At 38.5% G+C, this 27,994-nt stretch overlaps 2 protein-coding genes across 3 annotated transcripts; one reads left to right on the forward strand and one right to left on the reverse strand.

The window, feature by feature from the left end:
- Nucleotides 1–27,994, forward strand: LOC148422104 (ALX homeobox protein 1-like). Its single transcript, XM_088416580.1, has 6 exons — nt 1–59; nt 26,136–26,290; nt 26,374–26,430; nt 26,838–26,986; nt 27,080–27,184; nt 27,556–27,994. The coding sequence occupies exons 1-6, from the start codon at nt 1–3 to the stop codon at nt 27,739–27,741; spliced, it is 711 nt and encodes a 236-aa protein (XP_088272706.1). The 3' UTR covers nt 27,742–27,994.
- On the reverse strand, nt 8,586–17,753 carry slc23a4 (solute carrier family 23 member 4). 2 transcript variants are annotated; one of them, XM_088416947.1, is made up of 12 exons: nt 17,619–17,753; nt 16,878–16,995; nt 15,596–15,740; nt 13,669–13,828; nt 12,337–12,518; nt 11,875–11,992; nt 11,432–11,588; nt 11,105–11,358; nt 10,842–11,006; nt 10,611–10,719; nt 10,438–10,533; nt 8,586–9,669 (listed from the first exon to the last, which is right to left on the reverse strand). In XM_088416947.1, exons 1-12 carry the CDS (start codon nt 17,664–17,666, stop codon nt 9,401–9,403), a joined length of 1,821 nt encoding a protein of 606 aa, XP_088273073.1. In that variant the 5' UTR covers nt 17,667–17,753; the 3' UTR covers nt 8,586–9,400. The 2 variants fall into 2 exon arrangements, with proteins under 2 accessions (XP_088273073.1, XP_088273072.1); XM_088416946.1 differs by having other exon boundaries at nt 15,596–15,753; nt 16,858–16,995.

Raw genomic sequence — 27,994 nt, forward strand, 5'->3', positions numbered from 1 at the left:
ATGTCAATTCTTAATTCTAAACAATACAGCTTCAACACCGCCCAAATCTGTCAAAACTGGTAAGTTTTTTTTTCCCTCACGCATTGTCAGTCTTAAAGGGCAATGGCAGTGTGCAGCTGTCATTGTGTATCATACATGATCAGTTTGTCATTTTCAGTACCACTGTAGGTCTGTTTCTCCAGTGAACTACTACAGAGTCACATTGCTAACATTGTTATCATTGGCAGTCTGGGTAGTTTTCGGATTTTGAAAATGAGCAAATAACGCTGCGAGTATGCGGAGAGCTTGCAGTGAGCGAGTTAGAGAGAGAGAGAGAGAGAGAGAGAGAGAGAGAGAGAGAGAGAGAGAGAGAGAGAGAGTGTGTGCGTTTGTGTGAAAGTGCATGTGCGTGCATTTGTGGGGGAAACAGATTCTTGTCAACATGAAATGACAGAATCCACATTGTACTATTAATCGATGCACATAGAATTAGATGATTAATTTGAAATAAACTACCATCACTCCGGTGGTTTAATTAAAATTGATAATTTATTTATATTGTTGTGCTGTGTATTTGTATCTGTATTTTTCAGTTTAACTTGGATGTGTTCAATCAGGAAGAATTTGTGTACCGTATTTTCAGCGCTATAAGGCGCACCTAAAAGCCTTAATTTTTTTACAAAGCTGATGGTGCGCCTTATAATCGGGTGTGCTTTATATATGGATCAATATTGAGATTGGGATTCGTAGATGGGGAATGAACTGATAAAGTAAGCTTTACCTGTTTCTTTTGTGTGTTTACAGTTGAACAAGGTTGGCCATATTGACATAGAGTTATTATGCTATTGAGAGTTGAGAGTTACAGTATTATTATTACTTTGAATTTACTATTGAAAAAGTTTTAAAATATGTCATTAATTGAGGGTGCGCCCTATAATCCGGTGCGCTTTTGAGTGCGGAAAATACGGTATACATTTGTTGGTGAGCAAAAACATACTTTGCATTTACGTGGTGGACAATACTTAATTTTTTGTAGTAGGCAAAGTCCTTCCTAAAAAGAATGCATATCTCACCATTGTGACCACTTTTTAAAGTGATATCTAGTATTTATCAGGTCAACAACTCTCACATGTTCTTCCATTTTCACATCCTCCCTCTGCTCTTGACCTTGCCCTCTCACCCACAACGAGACGCGACCAAGCATGACAATCAGTGTCCACTTCAGGGTGTGATTGACATTGTTTTCCAACACTGAACAACTCATATCTTCTAGTCCTTCGGGACACTTTCAGTTTTATTTCTGAGGCTGAAGTTCCTTGTGGTCCCGCTGCTCGCAGTTGTCCCAACGCAGAAAGCCCAGTAGCAACAACATCCAACAAAAACAACAACGGAGTCGATTGCAAAAATGCTGCTGGTGAATGCGGAAAACAACAAGCACCCCACTGTAGTTAAACAGTGACAGTTCATAGCGCTGACACGCTCTCTCATTTGCATCATTTGCTGCATGAAAAACAAAAAGACTAAACAGATAATGTTATAGAGATGCTTAAAGTAGCTTTCTTTGTAGTTACCACTCACTGGGGTTTTGCTGTTAAAATATAATAGTTAGCCATTTTTTAAATACAGTCCTTATGAATTTACATTTGTAGTTCAATATTCTCTGAGAGTTTGGAGGAAGACACATCTTTTTGACACTGACAAGAAAGAGTAGAGGTTCTCCTTTTGAGAACAAGCCTCTAGCTCAGCCTCAGGAATTTGAGTGGCCAGTGTGTTTTTAAGTTTAGAAAAGTAGCTCGATAATAGGTTGCCACATTTAGCTACATGTATTGGAGTCTAAGTCATGTCTTTGACCACCAATCAGAAAGCGTGTCTTCCAGTAGCTCAAGGTTTTAATTTACATATAAAACTGTCTTTGGTTTACTGGATTTTCATACAAAAATAGTCCCTCAAGGAAAGTGCATATCATCATGGGATCCACTAAATAAAATGGTCACACTAACAATTAAGCTGCATACCAGTAAGATAGAGTCAGTGCATGAATGCATGCCTGTAGGATGACTTATTTCCCAGAAATGTCATCGAGAGGGGTCACATCAAATGGAAACACACAAAGAATTCATATATATATATATATATATATATATATATATATATATATATATATATATATATATATATATATATATATATATATATATATATATATATATATATATATATATATATATATATATATATATATATATACAGTATATACATTGATGTAAATCTGAGCAAGGGATGAAAATAATCAGCATCATTTAACATGACTAACCTTGATCAGCATAAATCCTGATCTGCATAATTGCACTTACGTATTTGGACCTTGTTTATAGGTTTGCTGGACTGATTGTTTGTTGATTGTGGATCAAAGGTGGCAATATTGCAATCAAGTCCCAAACAGCGTGATACTTTCAGTGCTGCTTCCTGTTTCTTAAGCTGGTGCAGCAGGGGAATAAATCATTCGTGGCAACAAGGAGGGAGAAGCATGGTTATTTCTGTCTGTGGCTTCTGCTCCTCTCATTTTCTCCTCATTATCAAGATGCCTATTGTCAGACCTCATGCGTGATCTCTCTGAGTTGAGAGATGAGATACAAAAAGCAGATGAAAAACTTGAAACAGAACAGCTGAGGTGAGGAGAATTGCCAGCCCAGAGGTCTGATTTTTATTCTACTAGCTAGCTCTTAGAATAGGATGACACTAGCCGTCACTTTACATTAGCATTTCTGCTCTTCCTGTTATTTCTAAGCTCCACGGCGACATGGCATAAACTCAGGACAGCACAAATATAACATTTTGGATTTTTTTGTTTTTTGTTTTTTTGTCTTTTAAATTTAATGCAGAGTAGGAATTGCTAAATGATTGATAGATAGATAGATAGATAGATAGATAGATAGATAGATAGATAGATAGATAGATAGATAGATAGATGGATGGATGGATGGATGGATGGATGGATGGATGGATGGATGGATGGATGGATGGATGGATGGATGGATGGATGGATGGATAGATAGATAGATAGATAGATAGATAGATAGATAGATAGATAGATAGATAGATAGATAGATAGATAGATAGATAGATAGATAGATAGATAGATAGATAGATAGATAGATAGATAGATAGATAGATAGAGTTTAATGTGCTGATGTTGTGGAAATACGTTCACATTTCGACACAAGCAGAAGCAAGCTTGAAATATGTGGATACATTGCACAGTAGGATGGAGAAGTATTCCAGATGTTCATGTGCTTCATGAGGAAAAGCTCTCGTGACTTCCCAATCCCAAAGGTTTTATGGTTTTCCACTGCCCCAGTTTCTGTTAGTTTTGGAGGCATTCACTTGAATATGACAGTGGGGTCTAGCAGTAGGTGGCATTAGCCGCATGATAACAAACATAATTCATCAACTTCATTCGCCGCATATTGCACATATAAGCCTTGAATGATCCAATTCAACAGCCAAAGCAAAAAATCTGCTTTCCCTAAGATAATTATGGGCTTTTTCAATATTGTTTGACAGCTGTTTTTATGCAGTGTTATAGAACATCACTGCCTGGAGAATCCTTTCTAATTCAAGTTAAATGAGGCATTCTTTTGTGAATTGCGACCACAACAATAATACTAAATTAATACTGTTGAAGTGTCCACCAGCAATCATTTTGACCACACGCTTGTACTGGATTTCATTCAAGAGCCTAATCATTTGCTCTCCACTCCACTAAAAATATAATAAACAAATGATGTAATAGTATCAATTCGTTTGACTTTGTTATCACTCTTTTCAGGCCATTCCACAACCAGACAAAAAAGCAAACAGAAAATGCAGAAAGTAATATCATCTGATTTGGTTGTGTAATTAACATCTCCATTCTATCCATCTAATTTTTGTACCACATCCTAACTGGGTGAACTTAAGCACATATGCCAAAGTCACGGCCCGCGGGCCACATCTGGCCCACAAGAAGATTTTCTATGGCCCCCGGGATGATATTTATTTATTAATAGAACTAGCTCACAGGCCTACAGTGGCTTGCCGGCCACAAAGGTTTTACACACACCAATACCAAATTTCCCATAATGCAATTGTGGCATACCTGAGCGGGAGGCAGTGTCATTTCATTTCATTTATTCATCAAAAGTTATAAACTAGCGGCAAAAGTCAACTTTCATATACCAATCAAAAATGGCAAAATGGAAGGTGGACAGTGAGAACCGGGGTTTACAAACAAGGTGGAGGTCACATTACATGTTCACAGAGGTAGCTGGAAAACCCGTGTGTCTTCTGTGTGGAGAAAGTGTGGCGGTAATGAAAGAGTATAATCTGAAACGAAACACGCGGACAAAGACAAGAATATGGACAGGGAGCAAAAAGCTACAAAAGGTGCAAGGATGACAATAATGTCTTAAATCTCGGTAGGCTCAGCTCAAAAAAGATGAATCATAATCAAAACAAGTGGGCCACTTTCGCCATTTCTCTTAAAAAGCATACAGATGGTGTTTTGAATAATGCCGCCTCATTTATTTAATTTGCATGTTGTGGGGATTTTTATGATTTTTGTAAATACGTACATTTACTGCAAGAGCCATCAGAAAATATTGTTCTATTCATCTGATCCGATCATATAGCAGTTACTTTTTCAGTATAGGTTCAATTAGGTTAACAACTGTGTGGTCTTTATATTGCTTTTTAATGAACATTTGATCAGCCCTCATCTTGTAGTTCTTATGTTTTTTGGGCCCCCTGCCCATTTGACTTTGACACCCCTGAACTAAAGCCTATCCCAGTTAAAATTTGACAAAAGGCAGGCGACATCCTTGAGTAACTTGTCTATTCATTTTCATTCCACATTACAAATATAGTATGTGCTACTTTGTGTTGGTCTGTCACAAAATCTCAACAAATTGCACATTAGTGTGTAATTGTAAAGCCGCAGAATGTGGAAACGTTCAGTGGGTATGAATATTTTTTCAAAGCAGTCTAAATATTGTGCCAGTTGACTCTATTCTTGTGCCTTCTTTGCGACATGACAATATAATCTTAAAAAAACCTCCCATAGGGTCAGGCCATCATTTTAAATGTCACTTGAAAGACGACGGGACATAAAAGGCATTGTTTCAATGGGGCACTTTAGTTTAACAAGTCTAACGTCAGTATAATTAAGATAAATACACATTGGATGAAGGAAGTAGAGTCTTAACACTAAAAGCCCATGATTAAATAAAAGTGTTTACCACCTACTGCGCTGATGATACTTGCTTCCTTCCAACAGGACATAAAATGACCTTTTTAGAAATATAAAACAGATTTTTATGATGATATCCCCTGAAGACAGTCATTTGACATTGCAGTTGTTTTCTCATTTCCCCAGGTCTGAGTGTTACATTCTGTTCATTTGAAAATGGAAGCTATCATTGTACAGTAACACCGCAAAGACTAACTATTTTTTTTCCCAAAGCAACAACAAATGCATATTTCTCTGAGAATGGAGGGGGCCAAAATTACAAAAACATAAATTGTGTTTTATTAAAAGGGTGATGCTGTTTATTTAAAGCTGCTGACTGTGGTGGTAAGTAATTTTCGACTATGACCTCATATGACTTCTGTTTTTACATTATTGTAGACTTTTTGATTTTCTATAATAAAGTGTTATTATTTATCAAAATAGATGTGCACTTTGTAATTGTCTTCATGTGTTTAAGTTATGCTCTTTTTCTGGTGCAAGTACAGTATTCTTGCACATCTGGTCTGAGTGAAAACGAGGAACACGATGCATGCTAAATGGGCGCAGTGATTTGCTTACTGGTGCCATGAATCCGCTTCAGATAGTCATTTTCTAAATACCTGCTCATAAAGAGTTCCAAACACTGATTTAAGTGCAGACCTAGTTTGAGGTCAGCCCACAGAAAGCGCAGCCCCTGCATATCGTTTTGTAAACTACGTTGCGTGTGAAGAAGGAATGATCCCTGTGACTACAAATCCAATTCCCATAACACAGTCTGTTCACACATGACTCACTTCAGTCAATCAGGGCAGCCTTTCTTCTAGTTTGCCTTAAAATAATCTATTAATTGCATGTTTTGCTGCATTTTTTCAGATTTTTTTTTTCATTACAAATGAAAGAACTAAGAATCCACGTCTTGTCAGTCGTGCATGCAGAAGGAAAAAAGCAATGTTATAATCTGGCCTCGCCTCGCGGCAGATTGGTTGGCTGAGTCAGAGTCTCAAGCTTAATAGACGGCTGGGATAGGCACCAGCAAGCCTGCGACCCGCTTTCCCTTAACAGGTAAATGAATGAGCTCATTTGACTGCAAGTTGATTAGAATACCCTAGTTCAGACCGTAGTCCAATGTCTTCATTCATAATCAAATACCATAGCTTTTGTCTTTTAAGACTACCCACAAACAAAACTCTGTGCCAAACAGCATTCTGCATTCCGACTGTAGAATATTGGCCCATTGTTCACAGGCAAAGGCCTCAAGTTGGTGAGTTTCCGAGCCACCTTTCTCATCTTCAAGTTTCACCTCAATTTTTGATCGGATTCAGGTCAGGATTCTGATCTTACCATTTTAATACATTCACATCATTGTCCTTGTCCATTTCTTCCCTCCTTTGGCAGTTTGTTTTTCTACTCTTAATTTAATGCTTTCATTCATGCATCAAAGCAAGTTGTGTCACAAGGGTGTTCACTGTTTGTTAATGTGTTGTTTATGTATTATGTTGAGAAGAAAAAAGTTGTCGAGCCATAAAAATGTCTTCATGATTATATTTTCTCTATTTGGCCGAATGGATTTTAGATATTAATGTTTGCTCTAGGACTTTTTCTGCAGCGAGGCCAGGCGTTTATGGGACCTCTCTTTGCAAGTGGTGGAGACAGATGGTCACCTCACACCAAATCTTAGATCTGCTTGAGGTTTCGTCCTTGGTTAGTATTGTTTTTTTCCAAACCGCAGTGACTTGAGAGCTGCCACCTCTAGGGAGCTGTTGGGGCACTTTAATATATTTGGAGTCTGCTCCAGTGGCAGCACGGTGGAATAGTGGTTACTACTCTGTCACAGAGCTCTGACGTTGAAGGTTTGATAGCGATCGAGAAACCAAAGCTTTCTAAACCACTGAATCAACGTGAAGCATCTGTGTTGAAATGGATCAGTGTTTTGAAGCACTTGAAATCAGTGTCATGAGCCAACACACTTTATGTTTTCTGAAACGTTGAATCAATTTGAAGTAGTTGTGTTGAAACCTTTCCGTGGTTTAGAGCATTTGACACAGTTCAGTATGTTATATATATATATATATATATATATATATATATATATATATATATATATATATATATATATATATATATATATATATATATATATATATATATATATATATATATGGAAATAATAAATAAAAAGCAAGGCATTGTGTGTCATTTTTACAAAATGGAACTGGACATAAAATATATAATAAATGAATATAGGTCAATGCATTGAATAAAATGCTTGCGGCTGACTAACTGATTAACTGAATAGAACAAAACAGAATAGAATAGAATAGAATAGAATAGAATAGAATAGAATAGCCGTTCTATAGTTCAACCTAGATACAATGCATAACTAACAAAGCAAATATTTAACATTTAAAAAAAAATAACAAAAACGTTTACAACAAAAAGAACATTTACACAATATAGCAAAACACAGACGAGAGATTTGAATCCTTCCATGAAAAAGGATACTTGTGTCGCAAGCACTTGACACGAGTCAATTGTTGAACTCTTGAAGTTCCTGGAAAAAACACAGACTCCACTTGACAACATTTGTGACAAACAATGGCTTCAAAAATAGAAAGTGGAGGAACACAAAGTCTGTCAGAGTTGTCAAGCAACGACTCAAAGAATTTATGTGAAAAACTGGTGAGCCATGAGTGGTTGAAAAAGACAGAGGAGCAATGATTGTCTCGCCGTGCAAAGTTTTGAAAATAATACAGAGGATGGAGCACCAACTGTAGCGGGTTTCTGATCCCAATTGAGGAGCTGTAAATCTGCCTCCCCGTTGGTGTTCGGTCCGTGTTTTTTTAATTTTTGTTTTAAGGCTTTGCATCACAAAAGGATTACCCAAAGGTGAACATTCCATCTGTGCCTCACCTTTTCTTGCAGTTGGAGCAAATTGGCTTTGGATGTTTCCATCCATGTAAATTCTCAGGCGAGCCCATAACCCATCCACCCATCAATTTTCTCCCCTAATGTTTCAAATATTAAATTGGCCAGAGTCGTGCTAACAACTGCTGAGTCATGTAATGGCTGGTGATAGTGAGAATAAATACCTAAACATTATACACTGGTATCTTGTTTGCAATATGTTATGCTATTGTAGTCTGTAAGGAAATATTAATGTAAAATTTGGTGATCATGAAGTTGCTAAAAAGGTCATTTGTCTCTACTTTTGTACAGTTGCGGGCCTGTTGTGTTCCATCTGTATTATTTGTACTCACAAATTGGATGTAGCCTCTTTGACATAAACAATGTTGTCTAGCCTTGTCTTTTGTTTAACATGTCTATAGCAAACAGATGACATTGACAGTCACAGACCAGTTTTAATTAAGCATTCTTGCAGTTAGTTCTATTTCAGGAAACATTTCTTCAGGTACTCAAATGGATGTCAGCATTTTTTTTTCAAAGCGCATGACTGAAAATCACATTTTTGAATCTCAATTTATCTGACTGTGAAATGAGAATTGCATAGAGGTCCTGTGTTCTTTGAATGTGTGTTAGTGTATTAAATGTTTTAAAAAATGATTGTAATGCATACCTAATTACCTGATATATACATGCATGGGCAATACTTTTATCAAGGCAGTGCACTTTGACATTGTGGCTAAACACAGCTCTCTAGTGGTCAACTACGAAATTACAACTACAGATCAACACGTTGAATGCCATGAAATGTTGAATGTTATAATGCCACAGCAAAGCACACATACACACACACACACGCGCTTTGCTGTAAAATCTTTAAAATCATAACCGATCATTTAATGATATCAAATGAAACATACGATTTATATATATTTACATAACTTTAAAGTTGTAAATCATTCTCTAATCTTATCAAACACACACAAAAAAAATATCCTTAAATACAATGTACAACATTATGGCCAAATAATTACGATGGCAACATTGAATACAACGAATATATGTTTTATGTGATTATGGTTGGAATATTTTTTTTTAACCACACATGTGTAACATTTAAATTTGCTTCAATCTAAAAAGGCAGAAAAGTAAAACAGTGTCTTTCAAAATGAACAGTTCATATTGTAGTGTCTCATGGCATTGCATGTATTGAAAATAAAATCCCCAAACCAGCTGCTGTTGTGAGTTCACAACTTAAAAACTGACTCCAACGATGATCTGAGAAGGCTCTGAGTGTCCAAGCACCTTCTTTGGTTTCTGAGTGGTTTTGCGTTCTTCAGATGCATCAGGACCTTTGGGCACAAAAGGTGGGCAGAATGGTAGGTAGCGACTCCATGACAAAGAAGACAAGTGAGTGCTCAGTCCAAAAGGCAGATCATAGACTTCTCCACTCTCTGTTGTGTTAATGGAGCTGTCCTCGTGAGCTTTGTTCCAGGCCAGGATGCCTCGTTCCTCTTTTGTGCCTGTCAGACAAGCATAATTCAAGAGAAATGCGAGTGTAGAACTAAACATACCCTCATATTCTGGGGGACCTTTTCCTCATAATTAGCTGAAATATGTAACCGTTTTTTTTTCTTTCTGTTTTTGTGCCCAATCCAAGCATTGCTGTGGTGTCATCTCTGCGCCAGTGAACTATGTTGGAGGGAGTTGAGAAGCATCATCATGGCAAATTTAGTCCTATGTTGCCGACTTGTGGAATTCATTGGCAGCTACAAAAAAATTTTTGATTCTTCCTATTTACCGTAAGGGACTCAAACTGCACTGTCACTGAATGTTGTGTTATGAATGAATTACTGAATGAATTATCTTATTTTGAACATGTAAAAAAAAAAAATAAATAAATAACAGAAACAGCAGATAACAGATAAAGACAATTTGGGGTTGTCATGGCAATGACACATTTGTCCTTAATAAAAGCCTGTGTACAAAATACAATGAAAAATAAATTTACCCCAGTGGGGATTGGCAAGGCACTATATTGTCATTTTCAAGTTTTAATTTTTTAGTTGATGTTTTGTGGTTCTAAAAAAATAAGACCCATTATGAGATTTAAGAAACCAAAATGAATGTGAATGCACTCAAGCAGTCACTTGCGGCCATTTGATTTTCATATAGATTAAAAAATCTTAACCTCGTCTACTGAACTTTTGTAACTCGAATTGGGAGGTTACGGATTCTTTTTTTTCTAAGATCATACCTAGAGTTTATAAATCTTGTCAGTACCGTATTACCTGGAATTGTGTTGTCTAGTAAGAAACCAAAGAAGCCTCCAACAAACATGCTGGTTGTGAGAAGAACTTGTAGTACCTGGTCAATTCCAGCAACACCTGCAGTGAAAGCATGACATCATGTATTATTTTTGGTGGTGTTTGATTATTTTAGTAACGTGAAATGCTTCTTCCACCTGTAGAAATTGCTGTGGGGTTCTTTATGATCCAGTTGGGTATGACCAGACCCGAGAACATGGAGAAACCGAACACAAAGATGTTGCGAGATGAGTTCAAATCTGAATACTAAAAAAAAAATTGCAAAGGAATTTTGTTACAGAGGTAATATGTGCTGTGATAGGGTTTATTTCTTGTTTTCAGCAGTCAAATTATACATCCACCATATTTGGGCTATCATAATGGTGTACCTGTAAATTAGAAATTCCTGCTGCAGAAATAACCCCAAACATAACCATGAACATCCCTCCGATGACAGGTGTTGGGATGGTGGCAAAAACGGCTCCCACTTTGCCAAAAACCCCCATAATTATCATAAAGATCCCCCCAGCGACAATCACCATACGACTGCCAACCTGTGCAGGAAGTAGTCCAAAGGTTATATATAGTAATCCGCAGCGCAGTCAAAACAAAGTACTCATCGTAAATAAATTCAGCTTGTCAGAGGACTCACCTTTGTGATGCCAAGGGCTCCTACATTCTCACTGTATGAGGTGGTACCATTTCCCGTCCCCCAGGCTCCAGCCAGCAGACACCCTAGCCCCTCAATTCCAATTCCCCGGTTGATTGCATGTTTAGGTGGAGGCGGGGCACCTGATAGCCTGGCACATGCATGATAATCCCCAACAGATTCAATCATGGATGAAATCACACCGGCAAAAATGCCAAGTACCCCTGCCACGCTCACAGTGGGCAGTCCCCATTGACCTAAGCAAAGACAGGGTTCCTTACATCGAATTCATATCCCATTTTCAACGATAAAGACCTCAGGGTTTCTTACCAGGATATGGGAAGGTGAGCCAAGGAGCTTTACCCACTACATCGCCTTTCAGATCAGTACGAGCCAGGTAGCCATACTGGCCTGGATCCGATGGAAGTACACTGTAGACTGTTAAAATATAACACAAGAGCCAGGACAAGGAGATTCCAAGCAGAACCTGAAAGGACAAACAACGTACATTTAACTTACAAGAGTTACACAGTGGTTAAATAACATATTTTCGCTTAATTTACGTTGCATTAAGCATTTTTTTTTCAATATTTTTAAACAAACAGTGACTAGGTTGTGTGTGTGTGAGACATTCCGGTCAGTTATTTGCACAACATTTGTACAGGGCTCACCTAATCCACAAATCCAAAGAAAAATGTGATTTCATACAAGTTGTTGCACAGGAACATTAGTCAAGAAAAAACAAGAAAGACAAATGAAAATGTATAACATACCGGGAGAATCTGGAAGATGTAAACACGACTGGAGCGTATTTTTTTATCCTTGTATGTTGGCAAAGACACGGGAATGTGACGAAGGTACTGTGAGAAAATGATGATCAGAATAGTGGTTCTGCATGACAAAAAGACAATTTCACACTAAATCAATGTACATTATTGGTTAAAAAGCATTTGGCAAAATATAAAGTACTGCTACTATAAGATCTTGGTTCGCTGAACCTTTAATAGGATTTCAGGTTATGCCTCCGAGGAGATTAAGGGCCAACAGTAAAGCTCAATGGACAACCGAAACACGTAGCAGATTTATTGCCAAATTGAAACTCATTTCAATTACCACCCCAATGTTATTGTCGGAATAAGAAAGTGAATCAAATTAAGTTAAACGGGAGGAGAGAACAGATCATATCAAGCAAAAAAGTCCACGAGTCTAAAACTGACTCTGGTAATATGACTTACAAAGTAGAAATCCCCCAGTGGTTTCCTGCACTGGTGCCAGCCGAATCAAAAAGAGACAGTCCAATTAGAGAGATGGTGGGGGCAATGGTGAGAGGTCCAATGAAACGCATGAAGATCCCAATGAGGCCAGAGAAACCAATGAACACCTGTAAAAGTGAGCCCACCATAATGGACCCCTGCACCTGCGGACAAACATGCCATTTGATCATCAAGTCAATTCTATCCATCCATCCATCCATCCATCCATCCATTTCGAGAGCCACTTATCCTCACAAGGGTCACTGGCTTGCTGGTGCCTATTCCAGCTTACTTTGGGAGGCGGGGGGACACCCTGCCATGCATGTTTTTGGAGTGTGGGAGGAAGCCGAAGTGCCCGGAGAGCACCCAGCGAGCTAGGGGAGAGCATGCAAACTCCACAAAGGCGAGGTGGATTTGAACGCAGGTCCCTGAACTGTGAGGCGAATGGGCTAACCACTGCTACACCGAACCGCCAAGGTATTTCTACTTATGATTAATTCATTACAGTAGAACAAAACAAATAAACATTTCTGGACATTTTGTTCTCATGAGAATTTGACATTAGTTTTATTTACAGTATTTTTTTTTAAATTATATTTTGAAAGAGTTCCTCTAACACTTCAAAAGTAGTTGTTCGGTCAACAAAATTTAGGGTAAACCACTAACAATGCTTCCAGTCTTTTTAGTAAAAATAAGAGAAAAATAACTAATCACACATTTTTTCATAATAAATAGGAATGAATAGCATTTCTACAAAGCTTGTGGAAGATTTACTTTGATCCTTTAATCCATTCTTTTCCTGTAAAATGTAACTGTTTAGTGTGACTACAAAATCTGACCATTTGTTGCAGGCATTTTTTTTAAAGAAAAAAATTCTCAAAACCTGTGCGTTTATTTACGCCCATTATCAACGCATTTTCAAATGCGAGGCCCTGTGGAGCAGAATGTTTTGCTCTCAAATGGTACGCCAAAGTTGTAAAACTAATATGGTGTTTGAACTTGTTTCCGCAAAGTGGTGGGATTTTTTTTCCAATGATCTGTCAAGGAACATTTTAAACCGCGTCTTTTTCGTTTTGCTGGTAACAGACCAGTAAATAGAACAGATTTTTTTTTAACAATTTATAAAATGTAAAACTAATATCCAAAATTAACATTTTAACTTTGACAGCCCTACAGCATACTAAATCCTTATGTTTACAAATGCATTCTGTTTGCATTTGTTTGTTTTTTGTTTAAACCAATGCAAAACTAACAGAGGACGTCATGGTCGATTCGCATCGATTCGAAAGCTGCCATGTCCCTTTAGTCACTTACTGCTCTCATTCTAGTCTGCCACACTTCTATGAATTCACTCGAAGACGTATTGACAAGGCTCGCATTCTGCGTCCAGGCAGGACAAGTCCACTCTGGCATTGACAGCATCGCCATGGACGGTGCCAGCAACGTGAATGTCCCACCTTGGAGAATTGGCAGTCTACAAAAAATAAGAGAAAATATTTTATGAACGATCATTATCACAATGCGAGAAGGGGTGATTAGATACAGGTAAACATGTCTCATGTAATACATGAGTCAACAAGCAGATATCACTGAGTCATGAAGCTGGTTTTGATAAGATTAGTTTAGATTCACCTTTCGCCTCATTACACGTCACAAGTACAAGGCAACAAAATGCAAACTGCACACAAGCAAAATTCTACAAGCAGTAATTGAATAGAACACTCAGTATCTAAAGTCTATTTCAGTGTATACTGTAAATAAATGTCAGTACCAGAAAACACAACCTAATGTGTGCTATTTTGATTTCAGGTTTATCAGCTCTGGAGAATTTTGGGAAAGACAAAAAGGCGTCAGTGGCCCTGGGCCAGTGGAATGTGGATTTAGCAAGAATAGGATTCCATTGATAATATGTTGGGGAAATTCTTTCCCTAATCCTGGTCTGACAACAATGTCATGCCCTGGACTACACAAGTTTTGATTCATAATAACAAAACTTGATTCGACTACTGTACATGGCTCACCAAAATTAAATATCCATTACAACAACCTTATACACCAAACACATTCATTACAAAGTTCGTTTTCAAGGCTCTTCGATTTGTGTAAAGCACAAATTAAATTATAATGGAGAGATTTTTTTTTTTTTTTTTTAAAAAGGCTCCAAAAATTTCCAAAACATGTTTACGCACTCATGAGGTCGTTTTGAAGAAAAAGAAATATATCACAAAGTTGTAATGGAAACACTTTTTGTGCTTTTCCTCTTGTCATGTGACCTATCCGGTCATATTGGTGGGAAGTCACATGACTACTGTAGTATACCTCTTATCTTCGGATTCATGTTTGCGTCTTATCTTCGGATTCATGTTTGCGGCACAACATGAGATAAAAAAAAAAGTTATCTAACAATTCCTTGAAATTTTTGCAAACAACTCTGAGTATCTATCCTTCATAAAGAAAACATTTGTGAGTCAGTTGTAGGTCCATTTTTACCTTTTTTTGTGCCTGCCTGTCTGTGCCTGCCTGAGAGTGAGGATTTTGGCACATGTGAATGCAGCTAAGGAATAAGAAAGTGCAAGTTTTTAATTTCCTTTGCTTTGGTGCCTGCTCGCCTGGTTCAGTATAATAGTTGGACTCGGTCGCCAGCCGGTATGTTGGGACATTTGTGTTGAGCATGGGCGCCTCAGAGGTAAATGCTCTTCAACGGAAATGCCTACAAGTCAAAATAATTCTTGATCGAAATTGTACAATTATTATTCTTCCTGTAATGGAAACACAGCTACAGTTATAAACTAATGCTCTTCACAGCCCAAACTACAATAATAAACCAAAAAATAAGCTTTGTGACCTTATGAAACAACATTCATATAGTCTTATTTTAATTGCATTCAACTGAATTATATATGTTTTTAAATTCATAAATTAGGAATGAAAGACTAGAAAAGTCTTTTTTTCCACTTAACACAGTACATTACTTTGCAAGAGAAATGTCTCAAAATCGTTCAAAAGCTCAAACACAAGGCACACCCTTCCCTAATCCTGTTTAATGCATCCAGCTTTACTTCTATTTTGCTGTGGTCCAAACAGATCTTCTTTAATAAGATAATTCTCGAGCTTATGCTGCAATTCTGTGATGAAAATACTAGGGCCACGTTCCGATAGTACCTTCAAGAGCATAAACAACAAATAATAAGGCAGGAACATGCCAATGATAACACGGATTGTAATCTGTAGTCCTACCCACCTGACGCCAAATGTAACTTGGAGCAGAGTGCAGATTCCAGACACAAAGAAGATGGTGCTAATGAGGTGACTCTGTGTGACTCCATCATGTTGAAGACACAAGCCTTGCGAGAGGATCAACGGTATGGCAATGATACCTCCAAATGCTGTCAAGCAGTGCTGAGCAAACAACACGTATACCTAGTTTGAGACTTCGGTTATGATATCATCTATCAGATTTTGGCAGTGTGATAACAGAATTTGTGACCATAATTAAAACAAACAACAACAGTAGTAGTGGTGGGGCAGCATAGAGAACAAGAGGTTATGGCAATGTTTGGAAAATCTATGTGAAATTTTGTCATTTTCTGGGGCACCGCCATCTCTCACAAGCATGCCATAACAGAAATGTGACAACAAATTTGAATAAATCCATGTTTTCGTCGATAAACGTAAATCAAAGAATTCTAGACAGAAGTCCAGCATGTGCTTTTCAACTAATTTTGAGAACACCTAGTGGCTATTGCCCTAAGGGAGTGGTTCAGTTTTTATGTGTAGGGATTAGACTTTATTACCACTATTTAAAGACAGCACACAACTGTTGAACAGCAAGCCAAACTTTAGTATAAGATCTCATTTTGTGTCATTTTTCACAAAAAAATCAACTCACTGAAACCTTCAAATTTTCACGAGGTAATTTTTACCATGTATGTCATTACAAAGTTATATAAATAAATAGATAAATAAATAAATATTTTACAATAGTCCGGTTGCTTGAAAGGGTGGTACGAGTCATTGCAAGTGCAACCAGCAATGTCTTCCATCTAGTTGTGAATGTGGAGATTACAATTTAGAACTATACAATAGAAACCTGAAAAGCCCACAAATGGCAAAATTCTGTATAAAAAAGAAATTCAATGAAATGAACTGAAAATGTATTTGCATGCATTTTTTTTGTAAATCCAAATCCAGTGAATAAACCTGTAATATGCATTTTCCAATAAACATTGATGTTGACCCCCCTCCCAACAACAACAAAACACTATAAATAAGTAAAACCGTGGTATGTATAGAATGGGAAAGTTTTCTCAACAGATGTTGCAAACACCTCTTGACTATAACATCACACTTGTGAGTGAAGCAAATTTCACCATTAGGTCCACATATAAAAACCAAGCAAGTCTAACAAACCATGAAGAAGGCTTCAAGTGACACATCATACATCATGTGACGAAACATTTTCATTGTCTCGCCTTAGAGTGGTTTTGTTTGGGTTTGACATACCTGAATACCAAGAAGGATACACAAGTACCAAGGTGGTATGTCCGTTACACAGTAAGCCAATTTGCTGGCATCTTCACCCATGGCACTGTCATCGTCGTCATGTTTTGTTTCAGGTGGGTCACAGAAGCGTCGCTCAATCTTGAATGTTAGCATAAAAAAAATTTGAATCTCAGAAATACTATAAATTTTGACTAATACATGAGCAAACTCATTCAATTTGTGTCAATAATTAGCTTCACTCAACAATGACAAAATTCCTAATAATCGTAACTTCATCTGTGCATGTATACCCAACGCAGTCTTTATGTTTTGATGGATGAGAAAATTCGTAAACTGTGTTTTCTATATTTTTGCTCATCCGTGTGTTTGGGTACTCCAGCTTCCTCCATCATCCCAAAAAATTATTAGTTGGTTAAACAAAAACAAAACAACATGTTCTATAATTATATTTTACTAAGTATGCAACTTTAGCCCAGATAACAGCATGATGAGGTGGATGATGTCTCTTGAATTGCAATTATTTTCAGTTCAAACTTGTGCATTATCAAGACAAAATAGCCTGAATATCTTAGGACCATTTCAAACATATTTTACACATGTTTTCAAACATTTTTACATTTCATTTTCACACCCAGAATTGTCCCATGTAACAAACGTGTATCCCCAACTTAACTGCTTTAAATATCTCTATATTTAGATATTATAGATATATTTAAATATATCTATAAGTTGAAGCGTTGAAGAGGAAGTAATGTACTCACTCCAAACGTGTAGTTGTCAAGACCATCGCTTTCCTTCTCTGGAGCCATCTTAATTTCAGATGGCTGTCACAAAATAAAATGAATAAAACAAAAATTTGAGAAACCATCAGCTGGAAAGAAAGAGAATGGCCCGCAGCCTCGGAGAAGCGAATAAGTGATCGTGTGAGGAGGTAGGAGGGAGAGGTGGGCAGTGTAAGAAGGCGGTATCAAAGTTCAAACATGAGACTCTGCTCTTGCGGATTGAAATGAGTTGCACACACAGCTCATGTGAAGCCAATTAGAACAGTAACAGCAGCTGACCCGCTCGCCAGTGGTCAGTGGCACCACAGGACACTCAGACAGCATCCGTTTGTTTCCACTATTTAATTAGGAGTCAGGAATCTTTGACAAGCCGTAACATTTGGAAATTGGGGAAAATGTGCCCACCGCTTACAAATCATGGTTTCTCCGAGTTGACCTATTTTAACCAGAAGTAAGATACTGCGTAACTCAGTATGCTTACAAGACTTGCAATTTATATATTTGTCAGCAATATGAAGATTTGTATTGTAAATATACTTGCTTTACAGGTATACTGCTTCATGTACTGTAAGTAGATCTGTGTGTTAGCAGTCGAACACTTGCCTAATTAAAGGGTTGCTTTAAAACAGTGGTTCTTAACCTGGGTTTGATCAAACCCTGGGGGTTCGGCGAGTCGGTCTCTTGGGTTTGGCGGAGCCTCCGCTGTGTAAGGCAAGACACACCCGACTCATCGTATCGTTGGCCTTCACTGACCGCAGATGATCACGTTTACATTGCTTGGCCCTTCAGAGCAGTGCATTTTTTGCAGCATTAAAATAATCCAAACCTATGTCTTGAATTTAAAAAAAACAAACATGTTTTTCAGTGTTCAAGAGCCACTGCTTTAAATTGTGATTTAATACACTTACTAGTTACGTACTTAAAAATGCAGTCAATAATCTAATCAAAGAAACATGAAAATATGATTTATTTGTTTATTTATATGTCTAAAATGTATATATGTATTTTTATTGGGTCTGTTTCCTTTTGGTTACTTATTTAATGTTGATATAGTTTATCATTTAAAAAAAACTTAAAAACATTAAAAAAAATAAAAATTAAAAAGCACCAGATGTATTCTAAAAATGCTCTTCTTTCTTGTTTTCCAAAATATGATGTAGGCTGCCTGAGACACTTTCTTAGCAGTTCATCCTTCAGGGCCATCTATACAGTCAAAGTCAAAGTCAATTTTATTGTCAATTTCTTCACATGTACTTAACATACAAAGGAATCGAAATTGCGTTTCTCACTATTCTCTGCATTTTACTTGTACAATAACAAAGTGCAGTGTGCAAGACAAGACAATCCTAAAACTAGATTCTTAACAATAGTAACAGTATGCAGTATGTTAGGGCTATTTTGCCCAGTGTTGCTAAATTAACAACGAAAACCAAGTATGGCAAGAGAACCCCAAGACAAGACATAAGTAGCAGCGTATGACAAGACAATCCAACAGGACGAGACAGAGCAAGACAACTTCGATTGTGGTTGTCCCAGCTGTGTGCATTTGAGGTAGTGCAATAGACGTATAATTATGAATAAATATGGCAGCAGCAAGTCTGTGCAAATTTTGCAAGTGCTTGAGCAAAGTGTGAGTTGGGAGGGGGGTCCGATGACCTAAACTTCGTCTGCCAGCCAGGTATTTCTTCTGGCTGGGCCTGAGTGTGGGTGGGGGGAGGGGAGAGAGAGAGAGTAATGCAGTTTCTCGGGTGGGAAGGGGAGAGAGTTCAGCAGTCTCACGGTATGGTGGATAAAGCTGTTCCTGAGTCTGGTGGTGCGGGAACGGAGGCACCTCTTTCCGGAGGGCAGGAGGCTGAACAGACTGTGTGCAGGGTGACTTGTATCGGTGACAATTGTAATGGCTTTGCGGCTGAGGTGGCTGGTGTAAAGGTCTTACAGGGAGGGCAGTGGCGCACCAATAATCCTCTCAGCTGTCCTCACGATGCGTTCTAGAGCCTTCCTGTTATAGTCAGTGCAGCTCCCGCCACACACGGTGATGCAGCTGGTGAGGATGCTTTCGATGGTTCCTCTGTAAAATGTGGTCATGATGGGTGGCGCGGCACTTGCCCGCTTCAGTTTGCGCAAAAAGTCAAGACGCCGCTGTGCTTTCTTGGCCAGAGATGCAGTGTTGGTGGTCCAGGAGAGGCCTTCGCTGATGTTATCCCCAGGAACTTGGTGCTGTTCACCCTCTCCACTGCAGCACCATCGATGGTCAGTAGGGCGTGTTGGGTGTGGCATCTCTGTAAACTGACAACCATCTCTTTGGTCAGCTGATGTTTAGCAGGAGGTTGTTGTCTTTGCACCATCTTTCCTGTAGTGGGCCTCGTCGCCGTTGGAGATGAAGCTCACCAGTGTTGTGTCGTCAGCAAACTTCACGAGGTGGTTGGAGCTGTGGGTCGCTGTGCAGTCATGTGTCAATAGGGTGAAGAGGAGGGCGCTGAGCACACAGCCTTGTGGGGCCCCCGTGCTCAGGATGATCCTGCCTGAGATGTTGTTGCCAACACGCACCGCTTAAGGCCTCTGGCTGACGAAATCCAGCAGCCAGTTCTAGAGTGAGGTGCTGAGGCCCAGTCTGTCCAGTTTGCAGGTGAGTTGTTGTGGTATTATGGTGTTGAACGTTTAGCTGAAGTCTATGAACAGTATTCTCACATATGAGTCTGTCTTGTCCAGGATGGGTGAGTACTGCGTGGAGGATATATGGCTTTTCTGTGTGTGGAGTTTTGATGTGCACACCATGCTCTTTTGGGTTTTCTTTTAGTTCTACAGCTTCTTCCCACGTTTTGAAAACATGCATAATAGGTATACTGTGCACTCTAAATTGTCATTAGGTCTGTTAGTGAGTGTGAATGGTTGTTTGTCTTTGTGTTTCCTCTGACTGGCTACTAAACAGTTCAGGCTGTACCCCTGCCCACTGCCGGAGGATAGCTGGGAAGGGCTCCAGCATGCATGTGAGCCTCATGAGGACAAGCAGATAAGATCATTTTTGGCAATGAAAACCCACGGCAACTTCATCCACTGCATTATTGTCAGTGTTTCTCATTTTCAGGCCAAAATGTTTCTGAATGGATGGTTTGGCCCTCTTGTTCAAACAACTTCATAATAGACATAATTTTAGTCATCCATTTTGCTACTAAGCCATTAGCAAAACACACCAGTGACAACACTTGCGTTGGCGAGAAAAAAATTAAGATGAGAACCAAGAAGAAATAGATAGTTATCATGTATTTATTGAATGAATGAATTATGAAATATGAAAATATGTCTCAAAATTGGTACTCAATATATTGCAAAATGAATGTTGAATTGCGGTACGCATATTGTGTTACTTCTGTACAAATGTAATATAAATACTTAAAAGAATAGTTTACAGTCACATTCCAACATTGCAAACAAATTCATGTGCACACCACACACGTTTTTAGATAAAGGCTGAACCCTAAAATTTCAAGGTTGAAGGGATTTAAGTATTTTTATATATAATAATGAATCTTTTATTCATTTTCTTTGGAGATATGTAGTGTAATGTAGATTGGTTTGCTTCTTCTTCACTCTTGACTTGTAATAAGATCAGTTGGTCATGGTGATCTGGTCAGCCCTCAGGGGGCCTGCCTGCTGTGACATCAAAAGGGACAGACGCCATAACACCTAGAAGTGAAGGAAAGCGTCTCCACAGCACATTGTTTCATTCTCAACCTCGAATACACATATCAGTCGACTGGCGACCACAGGTCTCGAACTGTGGGGGACTTCAATGTATCTCCAAGAGTGTTCGCCAAGGTGCTAAGGTGGCTAGAGTCAAACACTCCACCCGAAAGGGGGCAGCAAAGGACTGTAAACAACCCAACATGCTCACCTGGCCATGGGACCACCCCTTTGGGTGAACCGGCGAATACAAAAGATGGGAGCGGAAGACAAACCAGCATCATTTCACGAAATGATTAATGGTCCAGAGATCTCTGTTTTGAAAGTGTATAATAATAGTTGATGCTGACACAACAATCACTAGGCAGTTTATTTGTTTATTTATATATTTGTATATTTCTTAATTTTTTCAGCCTTGCTTACTGGACACTAGGCACGTTTTTGTGAAGGCCTACCTTCTTAGCTCCAGTCTGTAGGAGCGCACAAAGCTTTTATGGAACGCTTGAAAACACCCTCATCCAATATTCAAACAATGAAGGAATAGTTGATGCTTACGCTTCAGTCAGTAGGCACTCTATGTCAGCAGACTGACAGGTCACATCACATACACCAGGCATGTCAAAACCCAGTCCTCGAGGGCCGCGTATCTAGCATGTTTTGGAGGTTTCTGTCCTCCTACCATACCTGATTCAAATTATCAGCTCATCAGCAAGCTCAGCGGAAGCCTGACAACAAATCTGATCATTTGAATCAGCTGCATTGGATGACGGAAAGGTCAAAAACATGCAGGATAGGTGGCCCTCGAGGACCGGGTATGGACATGCCTGACATACACAGTCTGTAATGTCGTCTTCTAAAAGTGCCAAAATTGACATGCTCTCAAGCAACGCTTTTGCAGACATTGAGGCCCGCTTTCAAGACTTGCAGGCCAAACTCTAATATATTTCGGTCTGATTCAAGAGTCGCGGGCTACCTTCTTTTGCACATTGTAAACTAACACCGACATGGACTTTGCATTAGCAAAACAAACACAAACGCGGAAGCACAGACTGGGCGCAACTGTCAAACATATATTTCAAATAATAGCACGAGCAGGCAAAAAAAATCAAATACAAAATACCTTTACGCACCAATGCAAAAACACACATACATACTCCTCTTGCAATCCATATTGTGTTTATTGAACAATATATTCATGCTGCGTAGTGATCATTTGTAAATAAAATTCACAAACTAGGCCCTGGGGCCACCTACTGGATTAGTAGTCTTAAAAGTTTCAACACGTCAAACTCATTTTTGACCAACAATCAAGGGCCCATTGAAGGGATTAATACAGTAATCTTGAGAAATGCATTATAAAACAACAGGTTTACAGTATATTTAGAAATGGCTATTTAAAATGGCCGTCAATGGAACAAAAACTGGATTTAAAATTCGTTCCAGGTTATTATTTTCTGAGCACCAATCTGAAACAGTTAGGGACTAGTCCAAAAAATTGTATCCGAAAAAAATACAAGGTTTAATAACCTTTGTAAAACAAAATTGTGTTTCAGCCTGATGCAGCTATTTTAATCAGGAACACACACTGTACCTGCACAGTTATTTTAATTTCAGCCTTTAGTGCCTAGGCTTGACAAGTTTCGATAATGCATGCTGTCAAACTATCACATGATGCAAAGAAACCACTAATGTTAACTTAGTTTTCTAATTTTCTCCACCACTGTATTTCCTCTAAATTGTATTAAATAGCTTTATTCGTCAAAGCGTCTGATAACATTCCACATCCCTTGAATTACTGTGAGATGTCCAAGAGATGGAGTACTTTAATCCGTACTTGGACTAAACTCACACAAGTCACAGGATTCTTTATCTTTGCTCTAAAACACCATTCTTGGTCACACTTTCAAATGTAGACTAACATTACAACACAATATTTGAGAGAATACAAGATAAAAAATGCTTTGAGAGTATGATACGATAATACCCAAACGAAACTAAAGGACATGGATAAGGTCGGCGTGTATTTTCTCTTGCACAGAAGTATGGCGGAGTTCTTGGGGGGATATGAAATGCTTCTGTTACTATAACTTTTCTTCAACTCATATTACATGTATTTCGGTTGAAATGGCTACATATTATTTCTAAGTCCACTGGAGCAATAGTGTTAATTTATGGATGATTTTCAATCCGTCAGCTAGCAGAGTTATTTAGGGTCGCGAAAGGGGCTTCCGGGAAAATCATTAACGCTGCTGTCATCAAGTCAGACGCGACGGCACGCGCATATTCATTGAAGACAAAGCCGGCATATTGTAATATGGCCCCCCCCATTGATCCTGCCCTCAAGCCTTTTGAATACCTAAGGTAGAAAAGCATAACTAAAAAAAAAAACCCATAAAAAAATGTAACACCATCTATTTACAAAGTTGCCCAACCCTCCAGGTTACAAATTATCTGGTTGTTTAGTTATATATGCACAGTAATTTTGTATAAAACCACTGGTGCAAAGGGGCAGCACTGCAACGGAGCGAATACAATGTGCGAATCACAGTTCAGAGGTCCTGGATTCAATTCCAGCTAGCGCCAGCATTCCTGTGTTTAGTTTGCATGTTCTCCCAGTGCCTGCGTGGTTTCCTTCTGGCACACTGGCCTGCTCCCACATTTCCAAACCATGTATGAAAGGTACAGTATATTGGACACCCTGAAATTGGTTGACTTTGTGTGCTCTGGGGTTGGCTGGCAACCAGTTGAAAGTGTCCCCCATCTACTGCCTGAAGACAGCTGGAATAGGCACCAGCACGACAGCAACCCAAGCAAGGATATGCATCTATAGGAAACGGATGGGTGGATGGATATTCAAGTTGAGGTTCCTCAATCAAAGTACAGTATCAGTATCAGTATCAGTATAAGAAACTCTGTTGACCTGTGTGCATGAGAGGGAAAAAAAATCAACAAAATGAATTTCGAGTATTGATTAAAAAAGCTTTACTGTTTACATCTTAACAAACAGCATGACTGAGGAAATGAAGCATGTGAAGAGAGTAAATCAGCAGCTTAACATCGTGACCTTATTGGACACCCTCACCCTCACTTGCGTGCACATGTGACTGCATTTCAGAAGCAGGCATAACGTGATGCCATGCAGTGACAAGATTATGTATTATTCTCAACACAGCCATCTGTTTGTTTTTATTAATACAGCATTGTGGCAAAGAGGTTAAAAATGAAGTAATATCAAGTTTAGCTTCATGCGGGCTTTAATTTGTGCATGGCTCTTGGGTAATGCATTTGATCAACTGTTTAAAATAACCTCTAAAACTAGAGGAAAAAAGCCAGAACAAAACACACATAACATGGCCAATGTCAGAGAGGTCACTTTATTGTCATAGCGGTAAATACAATAGTGTGAGCTTCATATGAAAGAGTAAATAAAGTTCATGTTAAAATAGTCAAAAATGTAGCAATAAATATTATTCTGTTTGATGAGAAAAGTAACTGGTGGAGGAAAAACGTTAATCAACTCATCACGCGATGATCTTCACACTTGTGCTAAGCACTGCATTGAATAGATTTTTTTTCATGTTTTTTTTTTGTTTTGTTTTTCAGTAAATATCATAACACATTGTTGTGTGAGATCAAACTACAGTAGTAATTTATATTTAGCCCTAGCATCAATACTTTCTGGAATTTGTTAATCTATTTAATTACAGAGATTGTCACAGATGTATTTCATTACTGTGATGTTAAGCATTTCTGTAAACGTATGTTATATTTGAGCTAGCCATCTAATTATCCAGAGCGATAATTCAAAAGTGTGAACGTGCCCTATGTAAAATTGCACAACTATTTCCATGAAATCACGTTTCAATTGCGGAGCTGTTTCAAATTCCACATGGTCAACAGCAGTAAAGCGTGACATAACCTCTATTTACATGCACATGAAACAATTGTTATATTTTACCGGGATAGAAACGTGTAAAACTATTACTAATGTCAATGAAGCCAAATGTTATTTTATATTTATGAGATTACATTAATTTCAGGATTTTTCTCGAATAAATATCGGTCACCAACATCCTAGGAAAAATTGAGTGATTAGAAGGTAGCTGTTGAAAAATGTGGTTAATGACGACTAATTATGGAAGATTTTGTGATTAATTGTTGAGATTGGCTCGGATGTCAAGTGCGTTCAAATGCCGTGGTTTTAGCATACACCACAAGAGGTCAGTATTAAGCTTTCATCCTACCAATTCTGAGAGGTGAAGTTAGGTGCGATAGGCCACAGAAGGGACAAGGTCATAAAGATTGCCGCTCCAATAAATCCACTGATAGGACCAACAAAGGAGCTCCACTTTAAAGCATCTGCTTTAATACTTTGACAATTTCCTCCCTTTACCTCACCATGTAATCAATGTAATACATTCTCTAAGTGTGCATTCTTGAGGTAATATTAGCACACTCAAAAATGCAAAAATGTGTGGGGAAAAACACCGGTGTAAAAATCGGGAGACGTTATTGTGAAAACTTTTCACTGCTGATTAGATCTTTCCTAGAAGTATGCTGTTACATGGTGTTGCTGCTCCTCCCTCCATGACGACCATGTGATACAGGTTGATTATAGCCCTCCATGCAAGGGAGGCCGACAACTTGAATGCCCTCACCTTTCAGGGAGCAGAGTGCAAGATAAGCAGCAAAGAGCAGAGGAGGAAGTCAGAACGAATTTTCTTACCTCAAGGGGTTTATGCTGAACATTGGAGGGGATTGTGTGCTGAACATTTCTATATTGAACAAGCTCTAACACATTAAAATGCTGACCAGGAAGGTTCCTGACCTGCAAACATGCCGAAAATTATCCCATTCCATCGAGGAGATTCTTAGAAAACCCACTTGCACCAAAGAAGAGGAAACAGTTCATCGCAACTGGTCCGTTATCAAGGAGAACACCTGGATGTCAAACCAGCTTATTCATGGAGGTATGACCATCTCATAAGCCTCATGGCATGTGCTCTGTGTATGGGTGCACAGCTTCTAATTAACATGTTTGTTTTACCTAAAGCCATTCCTGAAAACAGGCAGCATGAAGACTCTCCAAAAAACCCTGCAGATTGCACCAGTGAGTATCTTACTGAAAAGAAAAATCATATTAACGTAATATGATGAAGTCATAATGATGCAAGAAGAAAGTTGCAATATTTGGGATGAAATTGTATCATTCTTTGAAGCTGGACTATCAATAGATTTGTAGAATTAGGAGCACAAAAGTAGAACTCAAACTTTTGGTTGAAATAACCTATCCAGACATATTGTGTTTAGCAAATAGCTACTGTTCTTGAGTGTTTGTCAGAATTTTTGCACACAGTTGCACACAAATTATGATCATGAAAAAGCCTGCATTCATTGTCGTAATTTTATAATTCTGTTTTCCTTGAAAGCCTGTTTTTCATATACCTTGTAATTCTATTCTTCTTTTTTGATAACAGTGATATCAGTAACAGTCCCCCATTTTGTTTGTTTGTTTAGGTTTAAGAAAAAGAAGACAAACCAGGGTCACTTTTACACCATCTCAAGTGCAGGAGATGGAGAAAGTCTTCCAGCAGTCTCACTACCCAGATGTCCACACCAGAGAGCGTCTGGCCTCAAGCCTCTTCCTCACCGAGGGGCGAATACAGGTACACAAGATACACTGTGTTCAAAACGTACTTATAATTAATTTTATTTCTTTAAAACAAACAAAAAAAGATGTAATTTGTTTTCTTCTTTAGATTTGGTTTCAGAACCGCCGGGCCAAATGGAGAAAGACTGAAACACTGAGAGACATTCAGTTGATGGACATACACTTGCCCAATGATTCCCAGTTAACTTATAAGGTAAACTCTAAATATGTTTTTTCACGTACATCCACACACACTGAATGCTTTATTGGGAACTCAACTGCCCAGTTATGTAACGCACTGTGAATTTCAGCCCTCCGAAAAGGCAATGTTCAATTTTATATGTCAGTGTCAAAGAGGTTTTCATTTGATTTGAATATATTTATAGTATTAAAGTTGTGGACGCAGCAGACCACCTCATGAATTGTCCTGTATTTGAAAGTGTGGTTTTTGTTGTTGATAAAACAGCATTAATGAAAGATTACTTAATCAGGTATCTAATCAATGAAGTCTATCATCAACTAAGCTGTTTGTGGTTGTCTTGGGACAACATATCATCAATATGCACCCTCCTGTCACCCCATCAGAGACCGCGGCTGGAGGCAATCTGTTGGCTGCCATGGTGCTCACAAGAGACGTTACATTCAAGACTGCTCCTCACAGCAAAGTCACCTTCCAGCATGCTGACTAACACATATTTCACACATCACAGAACTCCGTATTTTGAACCTCGGGTAGATGTTCTTTTCAATGACGACGCGATTCGGTTGTGACAGTAGCATCGCAATATTTGCGATTCAACACTTGATCGATAATAACAAAGCTCGTTGTCTGCATTTCATACACATCAAGGCTACATTGTTTTATTTTGTGATGCATTTTTGTGCCATAGATAAATTATTTTCATGACATTGCATCCCTTTGTCGCTGATAAGATAATATTCCGTGTTCATCTATGTGACTTTCTGACCACCAGCCCTTATCTTAATTTAAGCTTGTAAACTGAGGTTGCGCGCAGGTCAGCTG

This window comes from Hippichthys cyanospilos, chromosome 6 (genome assembly GCF_059441005.1).
Source record: "Hippichthys cyanospilos isolate Australia breed blue-spotted pipefish chromosome 6, RoL_Hcya_1.0, whole genome shotgun sequence".
NCBI lineage: Eukaryota > Metazoa > Chordata > Actinopteri > Syngnathiformes > Syngnathidae > Hippichthys > Hippichthys cyanospilos.